The sequence below is a fragment of the Passer montanus genome, unplaced genomic scaffold (assembly GCF_014805655.1).
Source record: "Passer montanus isolate IOZ18808 unplaced genomic scaffold, ASM1480565v1 scaffold4, whole genome shotgun sequence".
Classification (NCBI taxonomy): Eukaryota; Metazoa; Chordata; class Aves; order Passeriformes; family Passeridae; genus Passer; species Passer montanus.
The window spans coordinates 9627908-9655325 of record NW_024368818.1 but is presented as its reverse complement, the minus strand read 5'-3'; the positions used below and the strand labels follow the sequence as shown (position 1 = coordinate 9655325).

General features: G+C 36.0%; 1 protein-coding gene across 5 annotated transcripts in view; it reads left to right on the top strand.

Annotated features, from left to right (window-relative positions):
- The window catches only part of CNTN5 (contactin 5), a 603192-nt gene that overhangs the window by 551247 nt on the left and 24527 nt on the right, over window positions 1-27418 (top strand). For 4 of the 5 annotated variants that reach the window (XR_005628589.1, XM_039718730.1, XM_039718728.1 and 1 more), the window contains 5 exons: window positions 977-1097; window positions 14248-14406; window positions 14831-14980; window positions 24100-24170; window positions 26295-26529. Coding sequence is in view for 4 of the 5 variants with exons in the window: in XM_039718730.1 (XP_039574664.1) it covers window positions 977-1097; window positions 14248-14406; window positions 14831-14980; window positions 24100-24170; window positions 26295-26529 (736 nt within the window). In the remaining variant the exon portion in view is untranslated. The remainder of the gene's footprint in view (window positions 1-976; window positions 1098-14247; window positions 14407-14830; window positions 14981-24099; window positions 24171-26294; window positions 26530-27418) is intronic. The other variant, XM_039718731.1, reaches the window with a different exon arrangement.

Here is a 27418-nt window from a genome sequence, read left to right as displayed (position 1 = left end):
AGATCTGAGTGTGTCTACATGAGCACAGAATAAGCATAAGCCAAAAAACTAGCAAATATCAATCTGGGTGAATTCAGTGACAGATTTCCAACACAGCTAGAGAAGTATCAATACTTACACCCCTAGAAAGATTTTATTTAGAATGGAGAGTACAATTCTATTCACTCAGGATCAAAATTACTCAAATTAGAACCACTGCATGGGACAGAAATATATAGTTCAAGGAAAGACTGTCAGTGGTTGCTTGGTTAGCAAAGTAGACCAAATCTGAGAAAGAAAATGCCTATACTCAATTAATGTTTCTTAAAGTGAACTTTGGGGAATTGTAATGACTGTTGGCTAAATTTAAAAAAAAAAATTTGAACTGATTCTATTTATATTCTCTGTATATATTTTGCACTTTTCAGTATTAAATACATACATATTTCATCAGGAAGGATGAGAATCTGATCGTATTTTCTCATTCACATTTAGCATTAACTTCCTCTCTATTAATAAAAAAAATCAATCAATCAATCAATCAATATTATATTTCAAGTAATCTTAATTTTAGCACAGTAGCAGACATATTCCAAATGTCACTGCATTACAGTAAAGAGGGAGAGGAAGAAAGTTCTTATTTTCTAAGAAGACCTTTTTTAATACCATTCGTAGCATCCAAAATATTTCTGTTCATCTCCTTAATGAATTTCTTTGTGCTAGTTGGAATAATTTGCTTTGAACATGCAAATATGCTCAATGTGCTTTAAGCAAAGTCAAAGTTATTAAAAACCTGAAATGCACTTCTTTAATCCCTCCTAATAATTGTATAAATTCACTGTTCTGATAATCCTCACAAGAGGGTATTAGGACACATACATTTTGTAAGATGAAAGCTGCATTCAAGAGTTGCTCAAACTGTACAAAAAACACCCTTGTGAACTACCTTGTACACAGACTTACTGAGTTTTAAACTGGCACTTCATCCCTGTTTCAGCAAGCGTCCTCTGCGGATTTAATGATCAGGAACATCCTCCTGATGCACGCTGGCAGATATGGTTGCAGGGTCCAGACCGCAGCGGACACCGTGTCAGACGAGACAGAGCTGCTTGTTAGGGGTGAGTATGCTTGTGGTTCTCCCCTGAAAACACAATCACCACACACAGCTGTACCAGGGACTTTTAAATAAGTGAGCTTCAGGGACATCTCTGCTAGGCAATGGTCCTCAGATTTTATGTTATCAAAGCCATTTGTGATTAACATGCTGTCTTTGAAAGGAGTTTCAACATAATCTGACCTGCAGACACTGCAGAAACAAAAGACAGTGGGTTAATAGACAGTTTTAAGAGAGGTAACAGCACAAAAGATATACCAGATTAGCTAAAATGCAGACAATTAGCCTTCACAGACCTGTGTAAGGTAGGTATAATGAGTTTTTGCTATTCTATTTGATGCTTTGCATTCCATCTTAAGGTCAAGCCATTCTTTCAGCTTTAGCAGTTTAGGAACATTCATTCATTTCCTAAGAGGGGTGCCCATGTAGCCTTTTGTAAAGTTAAAGATATGAACAACGAAACAGAAGCTCCATAATACGACAAGAATTTGGGTTTTTTCATGCATTGAATTGTTACCACCAATTGTTTACTGCACCTTTATGCCCCAGTCCTATAATCTGTTAAATTGTTTCACCTGTCATTGAACCTTCCTGATTATGCACAGGAGCCCAGAGTCCTTTTCCTGAAGGATCCTAGATGGTACTGAGGATGCCAGCTCCATTAAGCAGAGTGTTTCTGCATTCTGCACCAGGGGTGTGTGCATGTGTGCCTCCACACACACACAGACACCAGACACTTCTGCTCAGTGCCTGAGACATATCTGAGGATTTGCCGTTCACTTACTGGCATAATGACTGGTGGGTCCTGCAATGCCAAGAGAGATGGATCCCTGCTAGGTAGCACAGCTGGGTAGCCTTACTGTGGATTACACATTTTTTAAAAAATAAATCAAGGTAGATATTTTATTAACATTTTAAATACTCCAGATTAAAAAACATCAAAATTATTTGGGTATTATAATCTTTCAAAAATTTATTTTACCACATTCCACAATATCTTTAAACTGATATATTCCTATCCACCACTTTTAGGGTAAATATATATAAACTATAAATTATAAAAAATGTTCCTGGCTGACTGCAGGTCTCTTCATTTTTTTCATTAAAGTAATAGTTAAATATTTCCATAAAGACACTTTGAGGACCATCAGATTTCTATGAGCTATGGTACTATTGGGATGGTTGTATTCAGCTGACTCGCCATGTAATACCATTTTAGCTGCCTTATGAAATCTGATTCATCCTTCTGGGTTAAGCAAGGCCTTTTGTGCCCCCTTTGTCTGTCTCAGGAGCAGGAGGCTTTATGGATAGACAAGGCAATCTCAACTTAAAATTGAACTTTTGTGACAAAACGTTCTCAGTTATTATCTAGGATAGACTGATTACAAAATTTTTTTTTAAGAATACTGGTTATATAAATTAGTTTATTGAATTTCCTGTAGAAATTAAATTCTTCTCTGAGGAAGAGGTTTGAGATTAAATTTTTTTAAAAGGCATTGTAAGAAATATCAGGATGCATTCATTTGAGTCTCATCACCAAGTCATCATGCTATTGAAGTAAAAGCCATAACTGCTTTGTAGTGGAATTTGAATTCAAATATACTTTGATTACAATTTTCTCCTTTTCTTGTTTCTACAATTGGATAATTTTGAGATAGAGCAAGAAATTTTGTTTTGTATTGCAGAAAATGTTTAAAGCACCTTCAGCGTAGAATTGTGAATGACTAGTCCTTACAGACATCAACAGCGCAAAAAAGCAAAAATATTTATAAGAATCTAATCTAACTCTCCTTATACTTTTACAGGAACTTCATTTTCATTTCAGTATCTCTAATTTTTTTTTTCCTCCCCTATCTCAGCCTGTAGAGTGCACTTAGTGGTGTGCAATTTGACACCGATGATCCCAAATCATAGCACCTCTCAAACTTCTTTATGTTTAGCTTCCGGTGATACTGGACATTGTTTAGGAGAAAATACCAGCAGAAACAGATTCAGTTTCAGTAAATATTTCAGTTAACTCTGAAGAATTCCACCTGACAAAGGAAGTCATCCTCTATGAAGAAAACTCATGCAGTAAAGTTTGTAATCCAAAGCCATATTATTCTTTATTTCCAGTACAGTTTATAGTCAAAATAATTTCATTTTATGCATATTACAAAACAGCCTTTTCTTTTCAATGTTACAGCCCAAAGCCAAACTGAGATAGCAGAAGCTTTGTTATGAGCCCTTATATGTATTGATATAAGCAAACCTACAGCACACCCTTGCTCTGACCTTTCTTTCTCTCCTTTCGTCTCTGCAGAAAATACCAATAATAATACTGATAATATCATACCAGCATATAACTCCATTTCAATTGTTACTTTTATTGTAGGGTTCATATGGTATTTTAATAAATGATTGTAATTTTTTCTTGAAAATTGTCCTTCTTACAATGTTTCTACATGAAATAAATTGGACATAGAGAATAAATTAAATTAAAATAATCTAATTCCCCCTCCTTTAGATGTTCATGAATATCAGAATTACTGCCACTAGCAAATTGATTAAATTTAAACTGAAGTATGCATTCAACTGGTTCTCTATTTTTAAGTCAGAGGACTTTTTGTCAGCACTTAATTGCAAGTGACTTTGAACAGTATTATACCTCGCTGCAGCCTCCTCAGATGGAGGAAGTAGAAACAAACTTTGCAGACTTCTGTTGCTTGAAATTACCATCCTGATCTTTAACAGACAGACATTCACCACTGTATTTTCAAGGAAGTGCAATGTATCAATATCATTTATTTTGTGGAAAACTTAGAGTATCCTTAAATAATATTTATCTACTTTGAAACCATTTTTACTACTTGCTGTACTGGAAGTTCCCTTGATTATATGCCAGGGAATGTCACTATTTTTGCCCTTGCTCTTCTTTGTTCTGCATTATAGAATGAAAGCTATATTCCAAACAACACAAAGAACAAAGAATGTACAGTAGCAAGTAAATCTCAATTTCTTTGAGTCTAATTACTCATAAAAAGGTAATTAATGGTGCAAGAAGATTCCTGAATTTACTGTATGTGTGTGTGTGTGTGTGTGTGTGTGTCTGAAAAAAAAAAGGAAATAAAGACAGCAGCAAGTTTCTATTTTGCAACTTTCTATAATGTGTTATACATTTTTAAAAATCAATATTTACATTTTCAAATTCACTACCTCACAGGTCTTGAATTTAGGTAATTTGCAGTGAAAAACATATCTAATATTTTTTCAGTAATGATTGTGACGTAGTGAATCTCTTTCAGGAACATTTAAAAAGAATATATAAAAAGATACTCTATGTCCTATTTGGACAAAATCAGGATTCAAGTCCTATCAGCACTAAATACTCAAAAACCCCTCCAAATACTAAGTTCTCTAAAATGTGATTAAACTATGTATATTAAAGTAAGAAAAATGTTTTAGTGGTCCCCAGCACTTTTTTTTTCTAATGCTGCCAGTAATGTGGATTTAATTAGGGAGAGATGCTCTGCCAGTGACTGGACCAGTACAGTACAGACGGTACATCAGCTTTCTAAATTAAATGTCTTGCACTTTATTCTTGGAGTGGGTTATGAGTGAGAAGTATTTTGGTAGTCTCATGCTGGTCAACAGTGACCTTCAAGGGTGGGCTGTCCTGACATACCTGGCATCATCTCTTTGTCTTCAGGTAAGCTACTATTTAACTTGCAAAAGTATTTCCTCTCCAAAATACAACTCTAGGAAATTCTCTACAATTCGTCATGACAGGGTTTTTTATTATTATTACATGCCTAAAAACACCCCTCATGATCTTTCATTCATCTGAGACCCACCATCCCCTCTAGATACAAACATTGATTCTGTAGAGGTCCCCAGAGAGTCCTTTACTCTCTGAATATGGGGAGGATGAGAGAAGATTCAGATCAAAGGCTAGAACTGATTTAAGGCAGAAGAGGCAATATCAATCACTTTCAACTTAACTCAGCAGCTGCAGTGCTCATCTATGAAGTAGGATAACTCTTTTTATCTTTCTCAGACCACAACTCACAATCATACTCTCTCCTTAAAAGCATGCTATACCTGCAGGTGGCTGTTAGGTGGGATCAAGATTATGTTCAAGCCTCTTTCTAACACAGAGGAGCCAGGAGCACAGAAATCAGGTGACAAGCAAATGAGCACCTGCATGTGTAGGGCACAATTTAGGGCACCTCCAGTAACCAAAATATTTTCTTCTTTCATTGAATTGCATCCTGCAGTAGAAATTAGCAGAGGTTCCCTCAGGTGAACCTCTGCCAATGGCTTAAGCCAATACACTGAACTGTTATTGGAAAGGGAAAATTTAAAAGCTTTATAAAAGCTCAATAACAGGCATGCCATGCTCTGAACCAGATTGTTCTCCATTGGGGCAAAGATGGAGATAGTGGCAAATTTTCTGCAATATTTTCTGGAAGAGAGTCATCAGACCCCATAATAGCAGAAGATATATATGCTGATACATCTCAAGGACATCCAGAAGAGAAAACAGCTTTTCACAGAAGCTGGTAACTATTCTAGCACCAAGCCTGCAGAAATGTGGTACCTCAAGTTCAATCCCTGACAGAAACTATGTATGTCTGATGATCAAAGACATAGTTTTAGTGGAGTGAATGACTACCACAAAAATCACCTTTAAGGACTTATATTCCTGACACCCAAGTCATTACCTGATTTCCTTTCATTTATGTCTTCTGTTGTTTGCTCACCCAAGGAAATGTAGAATACCTGTTTGCCATGCAAACAAGAATGTTTACAGGAAAATACAGATACTCACTACACAGTCAACAATGTTTTCCTCAACACATGAAGACAAGAAGTAGTAGTGATTTATGATTTTTATGAATGCCAATCCTGTCCTTGACATCAGTCCAAGAATACTTTTCTCATGTCATGTGCATTTTCTGGCTACCAGCCTTGACTTATCCACCCAGATCTTCAACTTGCAGTGAATATTAAGTAGCAGAGGAGCAGAACTGTAGAATGCTATAGCTTGGCTGGATTTCCACCTAACACTGGCACATCAGTAGTCGAGTTGTCTCTGTACTGATTTTTCACAAAGAAGTGATTACCTAAGCAGAAGGCTCTGATACAGGATAAATATGCATGTCATGTTCTGACACTAATGATATCATCACAGACATGGGCACCAAACACCCAAGTACCAGCCAAGAGACCTGCCTCTCACAGATGTCTCAGGTGATCTTGTAGCCAGCAATGTGTCAGCTTTTCTTGAGACAATGCCTGCTTGGTGAATTAATTTTTGTTTTAAAGCATGACTTCCAAAAAGGGCTTATTACATTCCTATTTTCCATTATGCTCTTAAAATCTGAAGCTATCTGTGTTTTCATGTTTTCACTTCAAAGGATATCTAAATGATCCCATGATTCAACTATGTTTTCCTGTAAAGACATTTAGAACAAGAAATACTTTGATCATAAAGAGGTTGACACCATGAAAGGGCTGATCCTTACTACCCTACATTGGTTCAATTAGCTACAGTATTTTGTTTACAGTTGGTGTTTATTTAACTCATCAGTACAAAATCTATTTACAGTGACTGGGAGATTTTGAAGAACACCAGCAGAAGTCATAGATAAGAGCAAAAGGCTACTTCTTTCATTTACTTTAGCAAAAATTATCTCTTTTCTCTTAAAACACAGTTTCTAATTAATTCATTTGAAGCATTTTGCCATAGGCTGCAAGAAAAAAAAAGCTTGAGTAAAAAAATGTCCTTCCAAAGCTGTTTACTGTATATTCCTTGCTCTTTCTTCTGCAAGCTTGAAGAGTTGGCTGGAGAAAAACATCTGTAGTTCAGCAAAGAAAAATAGTGGAAGTTGGGAACACACACAAGAGTCTAACTTGTTTTCACAGAACTCATCAAGAGGCTTCCTATAGTCAACTGCAGGCAGAGATCCCTTTTACATACATTGACATGAGCAGTAGTCTTGGCTCAGCAGCAGTTTCCAAGAATAACAGAGTTTCTTGCAGGTTAGAAGATCAGCGCAAAACCTGATGTAATACTTGTCTTATATGGATGGGGACAGTGCTCCATGCATTTAGAACAGAGTGATTTTTGCTATATAAGCCTCCATATTGGTAGAGATGATCGTGACACCAGAGACACCAGAATAGTTATTTTTCACAGTTATCCATTTCAGGGATGCATGACATTCCTTTTTAGAAGCTTTATGACTGAACTAGAAATACAAAGTTGCGAATCAAAAAAACTGGTTTACATCTGTGAAAGCTTCAGTGCCTAAACAATGATACCAAGTTTCCAGTATGTTAATGCTTATTTAATAAATGAATGCTTTTTATCATAACAAATTACTGGTTTCACTAACATTACGTTTTCAGATTAATTCTATCAACACTTACTCACAAATTAGTCTTGCAAAGCTGGTTTACAATTCATTATAACCAAAAAATTAAGTTTATATAGGTTTCAAACTACTCAGACAGATGCTGAATGCTGCATTATGTATTGCCAGTCTATGGAGCAGCAAGGTCATCTCCAAATTTTCTTTCCTTAACATTTCCCTGCCTAATCACAAAGGAGCAAAGAGTACTGGTCCCAAAACTACTTACTCAATGTTTGGATTTCTGCACTGAACAGTGTACACAAAGGTAGTGAGGGTTGACAGTCCAAGGTAACTAAGCCTGGGAGAGTGTAGCTAAGAAGATGACAATGAGGTCTCTGCCAGGAAAGAACAGTAATGCAGCAGCCAGGCAAGTTACTTTATAGTAACAAGTACAAGTAACAAGTACAAGTACTTTATAAAATATTTTATATTACATATCTACCATAAAATATACTTTAGGAGAAAAAAATGTATTTGTGTCAGTTACACTACAAATAGACCTGTGCTCTCTAAGCATACAGTTTAATTTGTTTGCAGTACTGTGTCATTCATCTACACTTAAGGATTTTAGTAGACTTAGATGCCACCCCTTTTCTGGGTATTTTAGTAATTGCTTACTCACTGTGTTTGCTTTTATTATTCTTTTCACTCCTACGGCTCAGATTGTGTTTTCTACTGTTATGGACGTCAACAGACATTGTGATTTTTAAGAGTGAAAAAAAAAAGGCTCAGTCCTCTTAATTCTTTGTATAAATGCTGTATACCCTTGGAAAATTATGAGCGTATATGGAGCTAATTAAAATCCTTTGACCAGTACAAATATTCATTAAAAAAAAAAAAAAACAGGAAAAAGAAAATCATGACGGAAGCTTCTTTAAAATTGGGATGGAAATCAGCTTCCTCGTACAACATAACACATGTATTTTAAGACTGTGCCCTGAGACTTAACCAAATGCACTGTGCATGCCTACTGTAAGTTGTGAGCACTGAGATCAAACAATCAAACATCTACCTGCAAGCTGTAAGATGTTGAAATGAAACAGAGCACAATCCGGTAGTGTGAAGGGATGAAAGTCTTTGTGACTACAATCTGTAGTTTGAGTACACATTTTGTGGTCTAAAAATAAAATAAAAAGGTTAAAGCTATTCATCTTATAGACTGGCAAAACTAGCAATCTAAGCAACAAATCCACTCTTATCCTTTATTTTTTGAAAAGTAATGTTTCCTCAGAACTCCAGTGACCCGAAGCAAAAATAACACAGGAACTGCTGGTTAGGTTGACCACCCTTCTCCCTTCCGTTGTGATATTGCCAATAAAACTTAAAGACAAGTACTTGGGCTTAAAGCCCTTCAAACACATTATTAAATGGAACATAAACAAGGTCAGCAGATTCTTGTTGGTTCTTGAAATTACATTTGAGCTGTAGCAAAGGCCAGGAAGATGTCCTGAGCACAGACCCCATTATTTAGACTCACAGAATATGTCCATAATACAGAACTGTTCCTTGGGGCCAGAGGGTACAGCAGAGCTCCAATTCACACACTTACATTCCCAGTCCCTCTCCCTCAGGCTGGGCATGGCAAACCACCTGTAAGGATTTGCCCCAGCCCACAGTAATCCGTTAATTGTGCCCAAGCACTGGTTGGAAAAGTCATAATTTCACAGAGCTTGTGGAACTGTGATAGGGTCTGTCTGCCATCATAAGGGCAGGTAGGATCAGGGCTAGAGCTCAGATCTGTACTTCAACCCACTTCAGTGTATCATCTGACACATTTATTACATTGGAAGATAGTATATTACTGTAGATGGAGAACCAGCCCTTTGGCCTACAGACTTCACCAAAACATCCCCAGCAATTTGATCTTTTAATAGGACTTAATTTTTTTAAAAGAAAAATTAATTATATTAAATGGAAATAGATTAATATATTTTAAAAGCTGTTTTTTTTCAAGAGTTTAAAAATGATCCTTTGTTCTAAGAAGCTTTTTTTACAAGCATCAATTTATAGGTTACTTCAGTCAAAAAGTGTCTAGAAACAAATACTAAATTAATGATCAGATGTGATGATGTTTATTAACTCAGTGTCTGAAAAAGACACCCATAGTCCTGGGAGTGCTTGTACTCACAGTAGGACTGCAGAGAGTGAAGGAAACAGCATGGACCAGGGTTGGGACAGCTGGCAAGGGATGGTCTGCAGCCCTAAAGGTAGTCAGCAGGCCATGCCAGAGAAAGAGACACTGCCAAAACTCAGTTTCTTACTCTATTTGGGAACTGCTAGCAATGTCATCCAGGATCAATTCCTAGGTTAATAGTGCTTTTACACCTTAGATGAAATTCAAGTTCCCTGCACTGTCCATATATTTGTGTAAAAAATTACCACTACACAGAAGCCATGCTCAGAGGTTCTGGACTGCAATATGCAATCTGAGCTCAGAAAAATCAGCAGCTCTCAAGGGTGCCTCATCCAAATTCACTATTTTTAGGTTTGCACAAGGCAGAGACGTCATCACGGCAAAGGGGCACAACATGACAGGTACCACTAAGGGACTTCTCAGGCAGTACACCAGGGATTTATCTTGACCCTCATCCCTGAAATGAAGTGAGACTCTTCAGGCAGAAATAATCAATGTTTTCTTTTACTTACATTCCAACCCTACACCTAACCTTCCTGTCTATCCTGACACTGGCTGGGTTATAACCTCTTCATCAGCCCACAGCCCTCATGTACCTTACAGGAACCACACATGGAGGGGCCGGGGTTATGGATGTATCCACTCAAACCAGAGTGTCTCTAGCATCTACTATACATCCAAATTTCTCTCCATCATCTCCTCCATCACGTGTGACCACATAGACTATCATAGCTGGGTACAGCAAAAGGGATTTATGCTGCAACAGTCAAGCTCCTTTTTATGCTGCAGTTCTATGTGCCTTTTCCATTATTCTGTAGTTACTGCCTCTTTCTTGTCCTCTTTTTCTCAGCATCTCACCTTCTTGATGACAAGACAGTGCACCTTGTCATTCAAAGAGCAAAAATATTCAGGTCAAGAAATCTATGTTTGTGAATTGCTACATATCAGGCTTCTTAGCTGTTTGGTAGAAGAACTCTCCCAGTCAGGCAGCAGTGAAGTAAATCAGTGCATATTCTGGGATACATAGGAAAGGGCACTGCCTCACTGAATGACTACAGCTATTTTTGGTAATTGTTTTTCAAGAACTCTCATATTAACATTGTATCATGGGAAGCAATCTAACAACCTCTCAGGATGATGATTCCAACAATAAAAAGATACATAAAACAAATTTGCCAAAATGCAGTCGTGCATGTCCTGAAATGAAGTATCAATCTATGGAATTGCTCTGAAAGGAGATAACTGACTAATATCCTTGACAGTGGGTTCCCAGTGCTCCTGGAGTTGTATAAGAGCCTATCACAGCCCCAAATGTCTTCTTCATGAAGGTCGACTGCACTATAGTGCATTTATGACCAGTTATTTTCTGTCTAGTTTCCAGATAAGCATTTGAACAGACCATGCATTTTTTCCTCAATTGGCTATTCTCAGCTAAAAAATTGTTTTAGAGATCCTGAGCAATAACACAGCCCTTGGGAGAAAAGCCTTTCTGCATTAGCCATCTGACTGACACCATGAATGATAACATCCAAGCATCAAATTTAATGAGATTTCTACAAAAATGAGTGACATCTGCATAGCACTCATGTTCTGGCTAACTGTCATACATTTATCATCACTGAGGCCTTTGTCCTTTATTAATCCACTTTCAAGAATGCCTGCTGTTGGAAATTGAAATGCTTTTTAGCAGTCACCCTGCAGACTGTGTAAGAGCACACATCTCCGAAAGCATAATGACACACTGTCATGCCTAAGAATGCATCTAAAACATTTAAAAAGCAGGAGAGAACTCTGACAACAAAATATATTGAGAATTTAGCAGGGGATGTCCGCATAAATATTATTTTACATCCTTTAATATCAGCAAGTTGCATAATCTTTTGTTATAATATAGTGGCTAGAAACACTTTAACAATATTCAGAGTGCATGGGAGAAATATTGTTATAAAGGAAATGTACTAAAATATTTCCCTTTAATCTTGTTTATGCTTGGGACCATTATATAATTCTGGGCCTAGGGCTCCAACCCAGTAAAAGCATATGATTGCATCAAAACCCCAGCTTTCCTCTAAACTTTCCCTCATGGCTACAAATAAAAATTTCACTAATATTTTTCTAGATCAACAGATAGCCTGAAACAGTAGAGGTTGGAGATTGAAGAATCACCCTATTTTATTAAATTAGCCCCAGGACTTTCTCTTCTGAGACAAAGATCTCACCTGGTGCTCCTCTCAGCAAGGAGCAGCAAACATTTGGCAGGAAGGCAGGAGTGCAGAGAACACATTTTTCTTCAATGTTTTCTCCAAGGAGGAAAAGCAAGCCATTTCCACTGCAAATGAAATGGGACTCTAGAAGGCCAGGAGCTGCAAGGTCTTGGTCCAATGGGAGGCACCATTTTATTCCAGCCATTGCTTGTGGCTCGGTCAAAGGCACTGACAGCAACTAAGACAAGCCTGATGAGCAGGTAGAGCAAGGGAAGAGGAGAAATTCCCAACATTGAAGATGTTCATTGCCCATGGAAGTGGAAAACCTTGTTGCTTGTTCTTCCTATGGCCCAGAGCCATACCCTGCGCTCCTGTGAAGACTGCAGTGTGTTGTGAAGAAAATATTCTTCCATCCATAGCACTAAAATTTACTGAATTGAATCTCCTGAATTTCAAACATTTTTTCTCTTTCTTGTAGCTATTATTTCTAAATGCCATGTATTTCCAACATTTTATTGTCAATTAGTTGCTTGTAGATCATTGCCAAGTAAATAGAGACAAGTGAATAGCACAATTTGCTCTCTCATTTATAGGATTCAATGTTTCTTTCACTCAGAAGATATTGAGTCCAACTATTACAGAATACTGATCCTACAGCTGTCACAGCTCATGTAACGATGTTTTAGTTGAAGGCATATCAGAGGAAACATAAAGCTATTTGCAGCTGCAAATGACAAAAAATCACAGTATATACAAATGCCTCAATTAATAGGGTTTTTTAGCCTTTGATGTTCAGATGAATTTGTTTCTAATCATGCACTAAGAAACCCAGACATAAAAGATTTGATTGCATGAAATAGCACTAAAATATAAAAATGCTGAACTTTGCAGTGCAGAAACACTGGCTGAATCTTCTTCTTCAAAGGGACATATCAGATCCCTGTGTTTGCCACCTTGATCTGCAGGTGGTGAGCTCTGACTCTTCAGCAAGTGGGACCACAGCACTCACAAGAGCTCAGATTTCCAAAGGTTCTACTTTGCTACATTTCATGATATATTCAAACAGCATTGGGGTTCCTCAAAAGTGTATCAGCACTAGCTTTCTATTAATGAAGTTTTGTTCCCTTCCTGCAGCTCCATTTTGGGACGAAGTGTCCATCAGTGCATTACTGATTTCACAGTCCTCCATCTGTGTAGGAGCACAAGTAAAACATCAGCCTTCAATAGCAAGAAGATGGAAAACAATTAGAGGAGCCTTAGATGCAAAAAAAAAAAGATTATATTTTTCATAAATAATTATAGCTGTGAATATAATATCAATATTTTATGGAAGTATCAAGTTCTGTCCTCCAGGACTTATATAAGCTTTTAAATATAAGAAACCACAGGAAAGAGCTTTGTTTTGCATTTACACATTTTCCCCAAAACATCTGGTTAAAAACAACTATGGAGGAGTATCCTGAACCAGGAAAAACTTGCATAAAATTAAGTTCAGCAAGTGTAAATGGACAATGTTTTCAAACATCAGTCATATCAATCATCAAGAAGAATTAAATAAGAAAATTATGGATGGGAGTGGGATGTTACGGCCACATTTTTCTTGGCAAAGTCATGTCTGTTACCGGAGACCTCACTTATTGCAGCAGTCACATGGCCCATACAAATGGTGACTAGCATACCCTCATTTAGAGCAGCTAAATGAAAAAAAAAAAATCCTTTACTTTTCAAATTAAGACATTTTTGTGTGTTTTTTGGGGGTTTTAATGACCCCTAAGTAATTTTCAGCTTTAAAGTTATTTGGGTTTGGGTATTTATCTTCATTTTAGTAGCTTTCAATTAAACAGCTAATGGACTTCCAGCAGGAATCCAGGTGGTTATCCTGAGCGTTTGAAATTGAGAAAAAGGCTGAATGCTGTATTCTTGATTCAGGTATTAGTGATTTTATTGTTCTTCATGAAGAGCATCCTCCTGTGCTTCATTTTTCTTGCCTTCTGTTTTTCTCACTGACAAGTCTCACACAAAGAGATGACTATGACTGTTCAGTCTAGCCTGGATGTTTCCTAAAGTTCGTCTTTTTTTCCTCTAATTTTAGGTCCAGAACAATTATAATGGAGTTTTGGGAGTGTTTTTTAATCTGTTTCTATTTTTAGTTCTTCAGCTGTCACTCTGACAAGTTAATTGATGTTCATTCACGCAGCATCTAAGGAATAGCAACAATCAGAGTTTACCATCAGAAATCGTGGAAATGAGGTATCTCCGTGATGTAGTACTGTGTATCTTAGCTCTCATCTCTTATCCATGTACTGTGTTTCATGGATATTGAACTCCACTGGGTCCCTACAGAATGCATCTTCTATAATAATGCTGCACATCCACGATGATGGTGTAGTCTGTTTGATTATTCCACTTTATTTCTAGGTCCTCCTGGTCCCCCAGGGGTTGTAATAGTGGAGGAAATTACAGACACAACAGCAACACTCTCCTGGAGTCCTGGGGCAGACAATCACAGCCCTATCTCCCTCTACAACCTGCAAGCACGCAGTCCATTTTCTCTTGGCTGGCAGACCGTAAAAACAGGTGAGAAAAAATTTCAAACAGCACAAGTAGACTGTTCAAACTCCTGATCGTAACAGTAATAATCACTGGCAACTACAGGAGAATATACTCTTCAGAAAACAATGACAAATTAAAATCACTGATTTATTTTTTTCTTTTCTTTATTCCTTTTGTGTTACTTAGCAACAGCTCTGAAAGGACAACACAAAGACACCTGCCACGATGCATCTGAGAATAAGCAGAAAGCTCTCCCCTAAATCCTTCAATCTGTGTCTTTTCAGGAATACTACAGTGCCAAAAACCTAGCTGCGATTTCTGACATGTTAGATCCTTGATGTCAATAATTTCGAATGACCATGTTGTATCACAAATTCTGTTTCTGTTGAGATACTGTATGCCAGCTTCAGATTTCTGAGTGACCTATACATTTCTTTATTCTCTCCAGTTCCAGATCTGATAAGTGGTGACATGGAGTCTGCTATGGCTGTGGAACTGAACCCTTGGGTGGAGTATGAGTTCAGAGTAGTAGCAACCAATAAAATTGGGACTGGAGACCCAAGTGCACCATCACGAGTGATCAGAACCAATGAAGCAGGTAAGGAAAGGATAGAAAGATTATTTTTACAGCACTATCAGAAACAAAGACTGATTCAATATACTAACAGACCTAATCTCTTTTCACTTGTACACATCTGTGCGTCCAGTAATCATTGTTCCAAGGTGACATTCTTTGTAGTGGGGAGCCAGTTTGTTTTAATTACAGGGATATTGTTTAACTTACAGAAATTTCAAATAAAACTATTCCCTGCTCTTCTACTCCATCTGAACTACCTTACTTTTTATGTTACGCTTATGCCATTGCTGTCTTCCCACTGATAAACCACTTCTGCTCTTAAATTAGGCTATTTTGCAGTCTCTTCAAACAACTGTTACTAAGCAGCCTCTTCCCCCAAATTTTTTACTTCTCTCACTGACAGCACGTGGAATTTTTTTCAAGCAAGATAGGGAAGTTATAAAAGGCTTCTTAATTTAAAATACTTCATATACTAAGTGTTCACACTGTTCACACTCTAGTGTGAACAGTTACTACATTTTCATTTTAATTAATTGTATTTCTAATTAGGATAATACTGTTGGAGACCAGAAAAAGCAATATATCTTATTTGGGTCTCTTGAAAGTTACAATACACTTATTGACAATATCTTTATCTTCCTTCATTCTGCCCAAGTTAAAGAAGATAAAAAAGGACTGGGAATTGAGAAAAATACCTAGGCACTTAGAAAAACATGTTTTAAGAAGCAGAAAGAGGGAGAGATAGGATTTGGACAAAGATTTGGACAAAGCCTCAGATGTGAACTACATGTCAGAACACTTTGAGATCATTCTTCATTCTTTTTTGTTATTTAGGATGCCTAGACAGATTGTTTTGTATTTTGATGTTTCATCAGTTGAATAATTTTTAAGTAACTGTTGTTCCACTGTGAAGACCTTGCCCTGCCTTCTAAGTGACCTCCCCATAGTCACTGGGAGCTGCTCTTAGGTCACCCAAGACCATCTCTTCTCCAGGCTGAACAAGACCAGCTTCCCCAGCCTCCCCTCACAAGGCCACTGCTCCAGCCCCCCTCCACCCCAGTGGCCTCCCCTGAACTTGTAATAGTTGATCAATGTCTTCCACATTGTGGCACCCAAAATTGGATGCCCTGTTTCAGATGAAGCCTGACAAACCTATCTGCAGTTGTAATAACAAATAGTTATATTTTCCTGCTTTAAATAATGGTGTAGTTGCTAGCTGATATTAAATTTCACTGTAACAGCACTGAAGTGATTTGATTCCCATTCACGTGTGTTCAAAGATGCTTCCTTTCAAACTCTCCCTCACCTTTTTCAAGCTCCCCACAGTGTGAAACTCAACAACTGGATAGCAGAAGCTTGAGATGCTCCATACCTTGTTCCATTAAGAAAAAGAGGACATGAAATAAGAAACACAAATTTTTATTTTTTTACAAACTCCCTTTTTTCACCACCATTATTCTTTCCTTAATTTTGTACCATATTTCATTGGCAATACAAATTCTTCTGGACCGCAGTGTTTGAACAACTTTTCTATTTATTCAGATGATACAAGTCAGAGAGGAGAAAAACATTCCGGAGAAAGTTTGTCCTGAAAAAGGTTGCACCCCTGGTATTATGCTCCTTCACACAGAGGAATACTTTCCCTGTTTTCACAAAGATGGCTCAGTATCTTAATCAATCAGGCGTAATTAAATTGTGGGCTAAAGTTTTTCTGACAATCTGAAGTTTGAAAATGTTACATTTCTTCCAGCAGATATGTTTTTAAGGTCCTTCTTCTTTCCCAATGTTTAACTAAGCCTCTATTTGCTAAAACATATTCATATAACTCAAATGAAACTCTTCTTAATGCATATTCATTTTCAATGTTCTCTGCAACTTTATCTCTGTAAAAATGAATTGATAAATCATAATTTGATCAGCAAAAACAAAATCATGGGAAAGAAAAATCATGTGTGATTAATCTTTACCTGGTGTTTGGTATTCATTTCTGAGTAACATTCCACTGGTTTTGCCATCAGAAAGAACAGAGTTTTTAACTCATGAAACAATCTAGTATCTGCACATAGTTGTTAAATTGGAGCAATAAAACAATGGATTCTGTTTTAAATAAAGAACCAAATAAATAAAAAAGCCCAAACTGTTACACACATAGTTCTTTAAAAAATGGCATGATGCACATAATACGTATGGCACTCTTGAAAGGTCAGAGCCTTCATGATCAGCTTCATTCAGGCAGCCAGCTTTTCCTTAACTTCAAATATTCCTGAAATTCAGTCTGGTACCTCTGTATTCTGAAATGCCTTTCACTGATTTTGTGAATCACCCTTGTTATAGTTTTTAGATGCCAAAGAGACTAGAAACCAGTAATAGCTTTCATTGTCTTACAGTAGTTATCATATGGGTTTTCAAATTAGCACATAATTGCCCATTTTAGTAAACTCATTGATTTCAGTGATCCATTATTTTTCACAATCTCTCTATTACTAATTGTTTTTATCTGAAACCTTCAAGGGACACTGTCTACTAATATGATGCCCAGTTCTAATATCATAGTTCTCAATTCTTAAAGGACATTCATGTGACAGGTCATATTTCAGAAAGAACATGGCTTGAACTTCTTCACTCATGATCCAGGCAGAATAACCTGGCTATTTGCACTGATGGTAGATGTGACCAACAATTGCAAACAGGCAGGGTGCCCCTACACTGGGTGGAAATCCAAAGATATTCATCTCAGTCGGGAAAGTGACTGTGACTCGTTTTCAGATAAGAGTTGAAAATCATCAGACTGAATGGTAGCTGTTTAGACAATCCACAGAGGCAGCAAATGTGTGATTCTAGTTCCATTAATTTACACTTAAATGGAAATCGGCATCTGTAGTTTAATGGCACAAGAAAATTTGATTGGAGACTAAAGCCTCTTTTAACCCCATGCCTCACTAATTTTATCACTCCTTATCCAAGATAGCAACAACACCATATATTAGTCCATTATGTAAAAATACCTACAAAAATAATAATTCAGATGGTGTAATAAAACCAACAGAATAATAATCATGTTTTGAGTTTTTGTTTTTTATTAAACTCTAATCTTGCTACTTAACTCATATTTAATTAACATGATTTCTTTTCATTGCTACTACCACTGGAACAAAAAATACCACCGTTTGCTGGCACATCTAACTTACAGCCAGCTGCTGCATTTTTGTCAGTTCTAGCCTTGATACATATTTTACAGGTCCACAAGTTGCAAAAAGCCAATAACATGAATTTAAACATGTCTGGCATTCCACTAAGACAGTCAGGGCATTTGAAGCCTGGGGGCAAAGCATCAGTTACATTATCTATTCATGGGGAAACATGGAGAGAGAGAAATTGAGTGGAATCAAAGTTTAACCTGCTAATCATGCATGCAAACTTGATTTTAGGAGGTAGCAACGTAATGCACTCTATTAGTAGCAGACTCTACACTTGCTCTATTTTTAATAAATCCTTATGTTGCATTAAGTTGCCCTTATTCTCAGCTAGAATTCCTTCACAGCATGACAAGAAATGTCTCTGTCCCAGGAAAAAAAATTGTCAATTTCCGACTGGCTTTATTTTCAGGGTTTTTTGTTGTTGGGGGTACTGTTTTATTTGTGGTTTGTATAAAAGAAGTTCCAGCTTTTCCCATCATTAAAATAAAAAAAACCTTTTTTTTTTTCTAGTACAAAACATTTTCTAGTTTTGTACTAGAAAAAAAAAAGAAAAAAAGGTAGCCTGCTGCATCTGGGACATTTGCAGATGAAGGCATGATCTACCTTTGTAGTAAATGTGCTTTTTCCATGAAGAAAAACAAAAGGAGAAAGTTGGCTATAATCACTGGAGGCTGCTTAGCCTTTGGATTTCAGGCTCAAACTAATATTGACAAGGAATCCAAATGTGCGTGCGACAGAAAATGGAGCAGAAAAGACCTGCATTTGTCCCGTAGTATTTTATGTGTGCCACAGATTTCAGGATTTCAGCTCTGTAGGTGGTGATTTGGAGACTATTCAGGCAGAGTCTTGCAGTCACATATGACCCTCTTGTCAGAGAAAAGAACTGAATTCAAGGTCATAATTAATTACAAATATTAATAATACAGAGGAAATTAGAACAACATTTCAGATGTTGAGACCAGTAGGGACATCCTTATTTTCCAGTAGTTGAATATGTGTGAAATCCCCTTCTGAGATGCTGGCCTGTTGTACATTTAATTCCTGAACAGGTGAGATGTGCCTTGTTATCCTTGGAGGGTGACAGCTTGAGGGCTGGTCTTCCACAGAGTGAAAGCATTTTCACTTAACACCCTCCTGTTTCCCAGATGCGTACTGCAGGAGACATATAGAGATAGATACACACACACATATATACATGCATATAGAGGGAGAATAGAAAGCAACTGGGAAGAAAAAACTGAATGCGTTATACCTTTGGTCTCACATTAAACAGTTCCACCAAGCTGGTGACAAGCCCTCTTTCCCCTCTCTATATCTTCTCTACTAAAAGCTAAAAAAATTTTCTTTTCAAACTACATCTGTATCTTAAGTTATAAAAAGCTTTAAAATAAATAAGTAACAGCAACTGTACCTTGAGAAAACATACAAGTCATTTCTTAACGATTAAAGCCAAGTTCATTAATCTCCAAAAAAAAAGTAGCAATATCAACATTTTCTTCCATTTTTCTTTGTTTGACAAAAATTTCAGAATTTATAGAAAAAGTATCCATGTGGAAAATATCTTAAAAAATACAGGATTCAAGTAGAGTGAGAAAGACCTTGTGAACTAAGTATTGAATTGGAATTGGGGAAATCTGGACTCATTTGATGATGAGAAAACTATAAATTTGGGCTGCTCAGCTCAACATCTCTGAGTCTAAAAACAGGAGTTTAGTAAAACTTTTACTTCTCTTTGTCTTCCCTTTAGCTCATCTATTCTGTATTAAAGGATAGGGACCAAATCTAGGTACAGTTTTCTACTGCAATAATGCAATCAATTATACTCAATTATAATCAATTATAATTTTGCCTGCTAAATATTTTTGTTCTTCTCAAAAAATTAAGACAGAATACAAAATTAAGAATCTATATTTTCCCTTCACAATAAACAAAACACATTGAAGTAAGCCACTAGATATTTCCTTGGGGAAAAAAAAAAAGTAAACAAATAAAAACACAAAACAGAAACACTTTTAAAGTATTAATTATTGATTCAATAATATTTATTAAAATTTTTTCACAAGACTGGAATGTTAAAAAGAGCATAAACTGACCTACAAGTACTTTCAGTTTTTCCAGGTTCAGTGTGATATTTTCTTATTTATTGGCTGCTTATTTATTTTTCTTTAGCAAATTAGAATTAAAATAATAATTCTGGATTAAAATTAAAAATCTTTTTCAACTCAAGCCGAAATACTCTCATCTGTCTTTCTAGTTTTAGTTTTTCTATTTCTAAAAACTGAAACAAGATACAAATTATATTTTTGTAAGGTCAAATTGCTATGTTTCCGTTTTTTATAATGTGAAAAAAAAATACTTAGTGAATCATAATATTTTTCCCGAAACTGAGTCCCATTAATCTTTAAATCAGCTCATCTTTGCAGTCCACCATTTTTATGCAAAAAATTTTTTAAAAACCCTAAACTAAAAATTGGAGACTACAAATATTCATCAGCCTTGCAGACTGAAGAAAAAGGAATTTTTAAAATCTAATTAAATCACCATAAAACACAGAGCAATTTTCAAAATTTTGGACACTTAAAGTGAAAGAAATAGTGAGCATCTACCCCATATGTTTATGGTTTCATAGCTATGGTATCACCCACCATTTCAAAAGGTTGCCCATTTAAATGTTGTACATTTAAATACAGGTTTAAAATATATACATGACACTGTCAGCATTTTTCACCATGTTAAAACCACTGTTCCTATACATAAAACCCTCTGCAATAGCAATTTTGCGTATATATTTTTTCCTAAATTAAACTCTGCTTTTCATCCATATTTAGCTTGTAATGATAAGATACACATGAATTATTAAACAATTGTCATAGCTTCGTGTACAAGCTTTATCCTTCCATATCACCTTTTCTTCATTTATATCTTAAGTATCTTGTCAAATGTTTTGTAGGACTGCTGAGAGCTACATTCTCCATGCCTGCTCTTAGAGAAAATGTTAATGGGTTTTTTGTTTGGTTTAGAGGAGATAAGTTTTAATAGAGTATAATTTGACTTTCATTTCCAGCTTATCACAGTAATTTTATGAAAATGGAAAACAGTAAGAAAAAAATCCTGTTGTTTGCATTCGAATCAAACTCCTAGCACATTCATTTCAAGATTTTTGTTTGTTTGCACTAAGTAGGGGGGGTGTATTTATTCAGAAGAAAAATACCAAACTTCTCAGCTTTGATAAACCCTAAACAAAAATGGTCCTGATGTCCTTGTTCCCCAGGTGCATGTATCGTTTTTCTAGAAGCCAAGTTTAGGCACCATATTTGTGTATTTGGTGCAAGTGCCACTGCTGAGGATTAACAGCAGAAAGATTGGGAAGTCATTAATTGCATGGCAACAAACTCAGGCCATAAGTGAGTAAATTCAGATATAACATTGATATAAAGGGGATGGTGCTGAAATGTGGCTGATGTACAGCCTTGGTGTCCAGCAAAAAATGTTTCTTTTTAATAGTTTTCTTCACTTAATAGTTACTCATTTCAAACTGTCTCCCTCTAACTGTGTATGCTTTGCTTTGCTGCAGTGCAGAGGAAATTTATTCTTTTGACACATTTATTCTTTTAATGGTTATTCATTTGAAAGAGTTTCACTGTGTGAGTGTACATTTTAGTTTCATGCAAAAGAAATTCATCGTTTTGACAGTTTTATTCTTTTAACGTTTATTCATTTAAATAGGGCCACAGTCTGCAACACTGTTAACAAGAAAACTCCAGAAAGAGGGTGCTGCAGGTTAAATAAGTTCATCATGTTGGATGCTTCAAAGGACTACAGCATACTGTCTCATTTCTAATGTGGCAGGCACCTACATAAAAACTTCATTTGTCTCTATAATTTACCCAAAAATACCTTAAAGAGGCAAGAGAGAAATGGATGCTAAACAAGGTTTGAATATGCTCCATTAGAGATGACATCGTAAGTTTTGGATGTTAATTAACTGTCAGATGAGGCTTCATCTGCATCTTTTCATGCTAGACCATTCGTCACACTGCTGCACATTGATTGTATTCTTTCTACTCCTTTTTTAAATCCAGAGGGAAATTCTGTTTCTGATAGGAAAACTTCATTGCCTTTCTGCCATGTCGAAGGGAAAGAAAAGGGAAGGAAGGAAGTGGCGGAAGGAAGTGGCGGAAGGAAGTGGCGGAAGGAAGGAAGGAAGTGGCGGAAGGAAGGAAGTGGCGGAAGGAAGGAAGTGGCGGAAGGAAGGAAGGAAGGAAGGAAGGAAGGATCTGACTCCATGTTCTCAGAAGGCTAATTGATTATTTTATGATACTATATTATAGTAAAGAATACTATACTAAACTATACCAAATAATATAGAAAGGATACATAAAGAATGCTAAAATAGACAATAATGAAAACTCATGAGTCCCTCCAGAGTCCTGACACAGCTTAGCACTGATTGGCTGCTCAGTCAAAACATTCACACCAAAACCAATGAAACAATCACCTGCTAGTAAACAATCTCCAAACACTTTCCAAAGGAGCAAAACACAAGAGAAGCAAATGAAATGATTATTGTTTTCCTTTTTCTCTGAAGCTTCTCATCTACTCAGGAGAAAAATCCTGAGCAAAGAGATTTTTCAGAAAATATAAATGTAACAGCTGGGCAGAAAGCCAAAGCTGTGACATTGGACCAAGCTCCCAAGAGCAAATAGGGCTGCAGATAAAGTAACACCTGCTTCATTTCCAACATTATGAATCAGAATCAGTCCCTACACTTTGTAGGGTTGCATCATTTATGGGCAAAAGCAGAATCAGGTTTCTGTTCTTTATAGGGGGAGTTTAGGGTTCAAAGAAGTTACTACCCAAATGAATTCTGAAATCTTAAATGAACAGACAGGATCTAACAAAAAATTGCATTTTCATTGAATGGCACAGGAAACAGAGAGCACTGTGTACATTTATTTAAATACATTTTATTTTGTCTAGTTCAAAGCTACAGTGCTACTCACTAAATTATCTAAACATCATGAAATAAGGCCTAAACAATTAAAGGCTCACAGAACACTTCTACCAGTGACCTATGTACTGCTGTAAAGAAGAAAATAAAAAGTTTGTATCTTAGGACATATTTAATCAAATAGAGAATGCAGGTAAATACCTCCTTACAGTAAATAAACTCAAGACTTTGGCCATTTGAGAAGTGTCATTAGAGACACTAAACAAGGTAAAAGAAATTTTACAATACCAATAGAACAATAGATATTTCTGGTTTTGCATAACATGATAATACAAATAAAAATGGCAATGATATCTATAATTTACTTTAAAGAATTTCATCTGCTGCTCTTGTGCTTTAAAGCTGAAATTATGAGATCAATTTTAAAAGAACTGTGGGTAGTACTGCTTCTAGCATTTTGTAAGAAATCGTGAGGGATGTTTGAGGTTGGTTGCTTTAAAATTTCTGAAAGTTGGCTCCCCAGTAGAGCAATGAAAAATAGATTTACAATAATTAAAACTTTCTAAATCACTAACTACTTGAAAAATAATATTATTAATTATGTCCTATTTACCTGAAATCTGAAATATGTCAGGCTCCCTGGCATTTCAGTTTGTTTGTTAAAACATGACAAAGATTAACAAGGTAATTCCTGTTTTATCTCTTAAGGGATCTGTACATTGAAATTTTTACCAATCTGCAGAAGACCTAGTTTTTTATTCCAATATTATTTTCATTCTCAGCTTAAGTTTTATTTGATTTTTCTAGCCTGTGTGTGCAATTCTCTGAAATGAGGCTTGAGCAAATTTTCTTTACCACAAGAGTGCTGTGTTTTTATTCCTGTTCTGATTTAACAGTCTCATGTCTTCTGCAGCAACTTATTGCAATGGGGAAAACTTCAATAACTTGGATATTCTGTTTTGTTTTGTTTTGTTTTTCCTTTTTGCCTACAGTACCAAAGACACCTCCAGCTAACGTAAGTGGCAGAAGTGGAAGGCGACACGAATTAGTAATAGCATGGGAGGTAAGTGATTTTTCTTTTTAAAGGTTTTCTTTCATGTTAACTTCTTTGAGGCCAAAGTAAAGAGTAATCTACTGGGGTTTCCTTACAACAAATCATGTCAACACATGAGCATAAAATACTACTCCTAAATATGTTCTAAAATTTCAAAGTATTGTGGACTTTCATGAGGTTTGACTAGAAGACATTATGGCATCATCTCTGAAGTTCTACTAATTCATCAGGCTTTTCTTCTTGATGTACTGCTTGGCTTAATTTGTTGTTTCTGGATCTTATGTAAACACCAGATTAAATTATAGCTAAGACAAGAGAAGGAAAGACTTGTAAAATGTTTTGAGTGTCAATTAAAAAACAATTATTTTTTAAATTTTGAATAGAAATAAACTAAAGAGAATTTTGAGAACATATTTGGCACGCAAGATGCAACACAGATGTATGGTCATGCCAGTGGGACAGTTGCTTTCTCTGCTAATTATAAAAAATAATAAAACAGAGACTTTTCTTAAGGAGTTTTTAAGACTTCTAGATTAATCATGAACAGTTTCAGATTCATAAAAACTAATATATACATGTATACATACTCAAGAAAAATTCAAATAAAGATAGGGGGTTATAATGAAAAATGTTTTAGCTCAGGCAATTGGAGGAATGATTCAGATAGTAAGAGATACACTAAATTCTAATTGTTTAAATTGGCAAATTTTAAGACAACTAAAGAGACTGCCTTCTGTTGGTGCATCTGCCTTTTTTGACATCAGCTACCAAAGAGCTGAGCCAGAGCTGGTTTCAGTTTGCTTTATATTCTACAAGGGTAAATATCAACATCTTTCTTATTAGGAGAGAATTTGCTAAATCCTGAACAAAAATACCAGGTACCTACAACTGTATCTGATATGAACAGACATAACCCCAGTCCCTAAGATATACTAGTATGCAGTATTCATATTAAGTGTCTTTATAGTACTTCCTAGGTGACTGGGAACGACTTCCTAGTATTTCCTACGTTGGGGAACTACTGGGGATTGTTATAAGTCCCCCTTTTTCACTGGCCAGACTTTTCTTCCAAAAGAAATCAGAGACCCATGGGTGAGACTAATTACAAAGTCTGTCTTAGATTTTCATGGAGTCGTGATACTTTTTTTTTTTCTGGGATGCACAGTGCTCAACTTCAGAAGGATGGGTAGAAAATTTTGTCTGCAAGTGAAGTGCCAGACAATGAGACATTCACTTGAAACATGGAGGAGAGAAAATTCAGGGTCACCTATGCCCCAGTTCTGATTCATCTGTCCATTAGCTACATCTCTATGATGGGCATTCAAAGAGAGAGAGTTTAGACACCCATTTTTAGACATTTCACAAAGGTTAAATATACAGGCAGCTGTTAAATATAGCCTAGTCCTTAAATTAGTCCATTGACTTAATAATAAATGTAATCTACTGCTAATTTACTAATTACCATGAAAAGTTCAATTCATTGAGTTGGACACGTAAGTTTTAGTTTTTGCACTGTTGAGACTGTAAAACAGATGCATCCCTTTTCTTACTGCCTGTTTATGTCAGATGTGTCCCAGTTTAAGTGGCTAATTTCACAGGTCCTCTGAAGAGAGAAAAGAAAATGTGTTATTTTCCACCAAAAATAAAGTAAAAACCCTTTGAGGCTTAGACCAACTTAGATTTATTAAAATGTATTCTAAGTATTAAGTTGAACCCTGGAATTGAATTTCTAAGACTTAACACCCCATTTGGAACAGAATTTAGACAGTCTGGCACCTAAAACCCAAAAGAGTCCCACCATACATCATTTTACTCACAATATATTGGTCTATATTTTTAACAAGGCCACTGATAGGGCAATTCCACCTACAGACAACTGGTTGAAGCATCCCAATAAAAAGTGGGATATATAAATGAAAACACTTTTCTGAGCACAAGAGCCCATTCAGTCCTAGGACAATGACTTGGCTATGGTGATTAGGTGAGGAAATGTTTTTAGAAGATACCTATTTGGAAGCACTTTTCCTTATGAGGACAGGTATGTTAAGTGAAATCCTATAATGGAATGTGATATTTTTTATATTAGCAAAACTATTTCTAATCATAATTAAGTTTCTGAATTTAATTTTTCAGCCAGTGTCAGAAGAGTTTCAGAGTGGAGAAGGATTTGGATATATTGTAGCCTTCAGACCCAACGGGACCCGTGGGTGGAAGGAAAAAATGGTGACATCTTCAGACGCTTCAAAATTCATCTACAGAGATGAAAGTGTGCCACCTCTGACTCCTTTTGAGGTAAAAGTTGGTGTTTACAACAACAAAGGAGATGGTCCCTTCAGCCCTATTGTGGTCATCTGCTCAGCTGAAGGAGGTCAGTTCTACATGAAATTAAATTGCATATCATGAACTATATTAAGCCTTTTATATATAATGCATCCTCTTGTGACACACTTGTTAAACCTTAAATTACAAATTTCACAAATTTCTTTGAAAATGTGCTAAATAACATTAAACAGGTTTTGCAGAGAAGGAAGGAACTTGCCAAGCTTACCCATAAAGAAATTTAAAAGTTTAGGAATAGACTTCAAGCCATATCAGTCATATTAAAAAAAAAAAAAAAACAAAAAAAAAAAACCACCCCAAAAAACCCCCAAAGCCATGAAAGTTCATCCTTTATATGAAATCATTATTCTTAATTTTAGACCGGTCTTTCTTTAAAACTGAGCAAAGAAAGGATGCCATTTTCTAATGTTTCTGAGATTTACAATCCTTTTTTTTTTGATGGGTTAATCAGACAACAGCTCAAAGAATAAATAAATTCACTTATGAATGTTCATTTCCTAATTAATGCATTCTAAAAGTGCACAGAAATAAATTTTGTTTTAATTTTTATTTCATTAGTAGAAAGTTCTGAGTTTGCATTATTGTCCCAGTCTTCAATGTGTATTATAGGAATAGCTCCCATGAAAAATGAAAAATATTTCTTGAAAATTTCTATTGAGAATTGTTATAAATTCTAAACAGTATTTTGTGGGGCAGAAAAGAATGAAACAGAAACAATCAACAAACACTGATCGGTACTAGTAAAAGAAGTTTTTCTGTTTGAACAGGACCCAGTGTATAGAAATTCCCAAACACAAAAAAAAAAAAAAAAAAAAACAAAAAAACCCACCCCAAAAAACCCCCACAGCCATGAAAGTTCATCCTTTATATGAAATCATTATTCTTAATTTTAGACCGGTCTTTCTTTAAAACTGAGC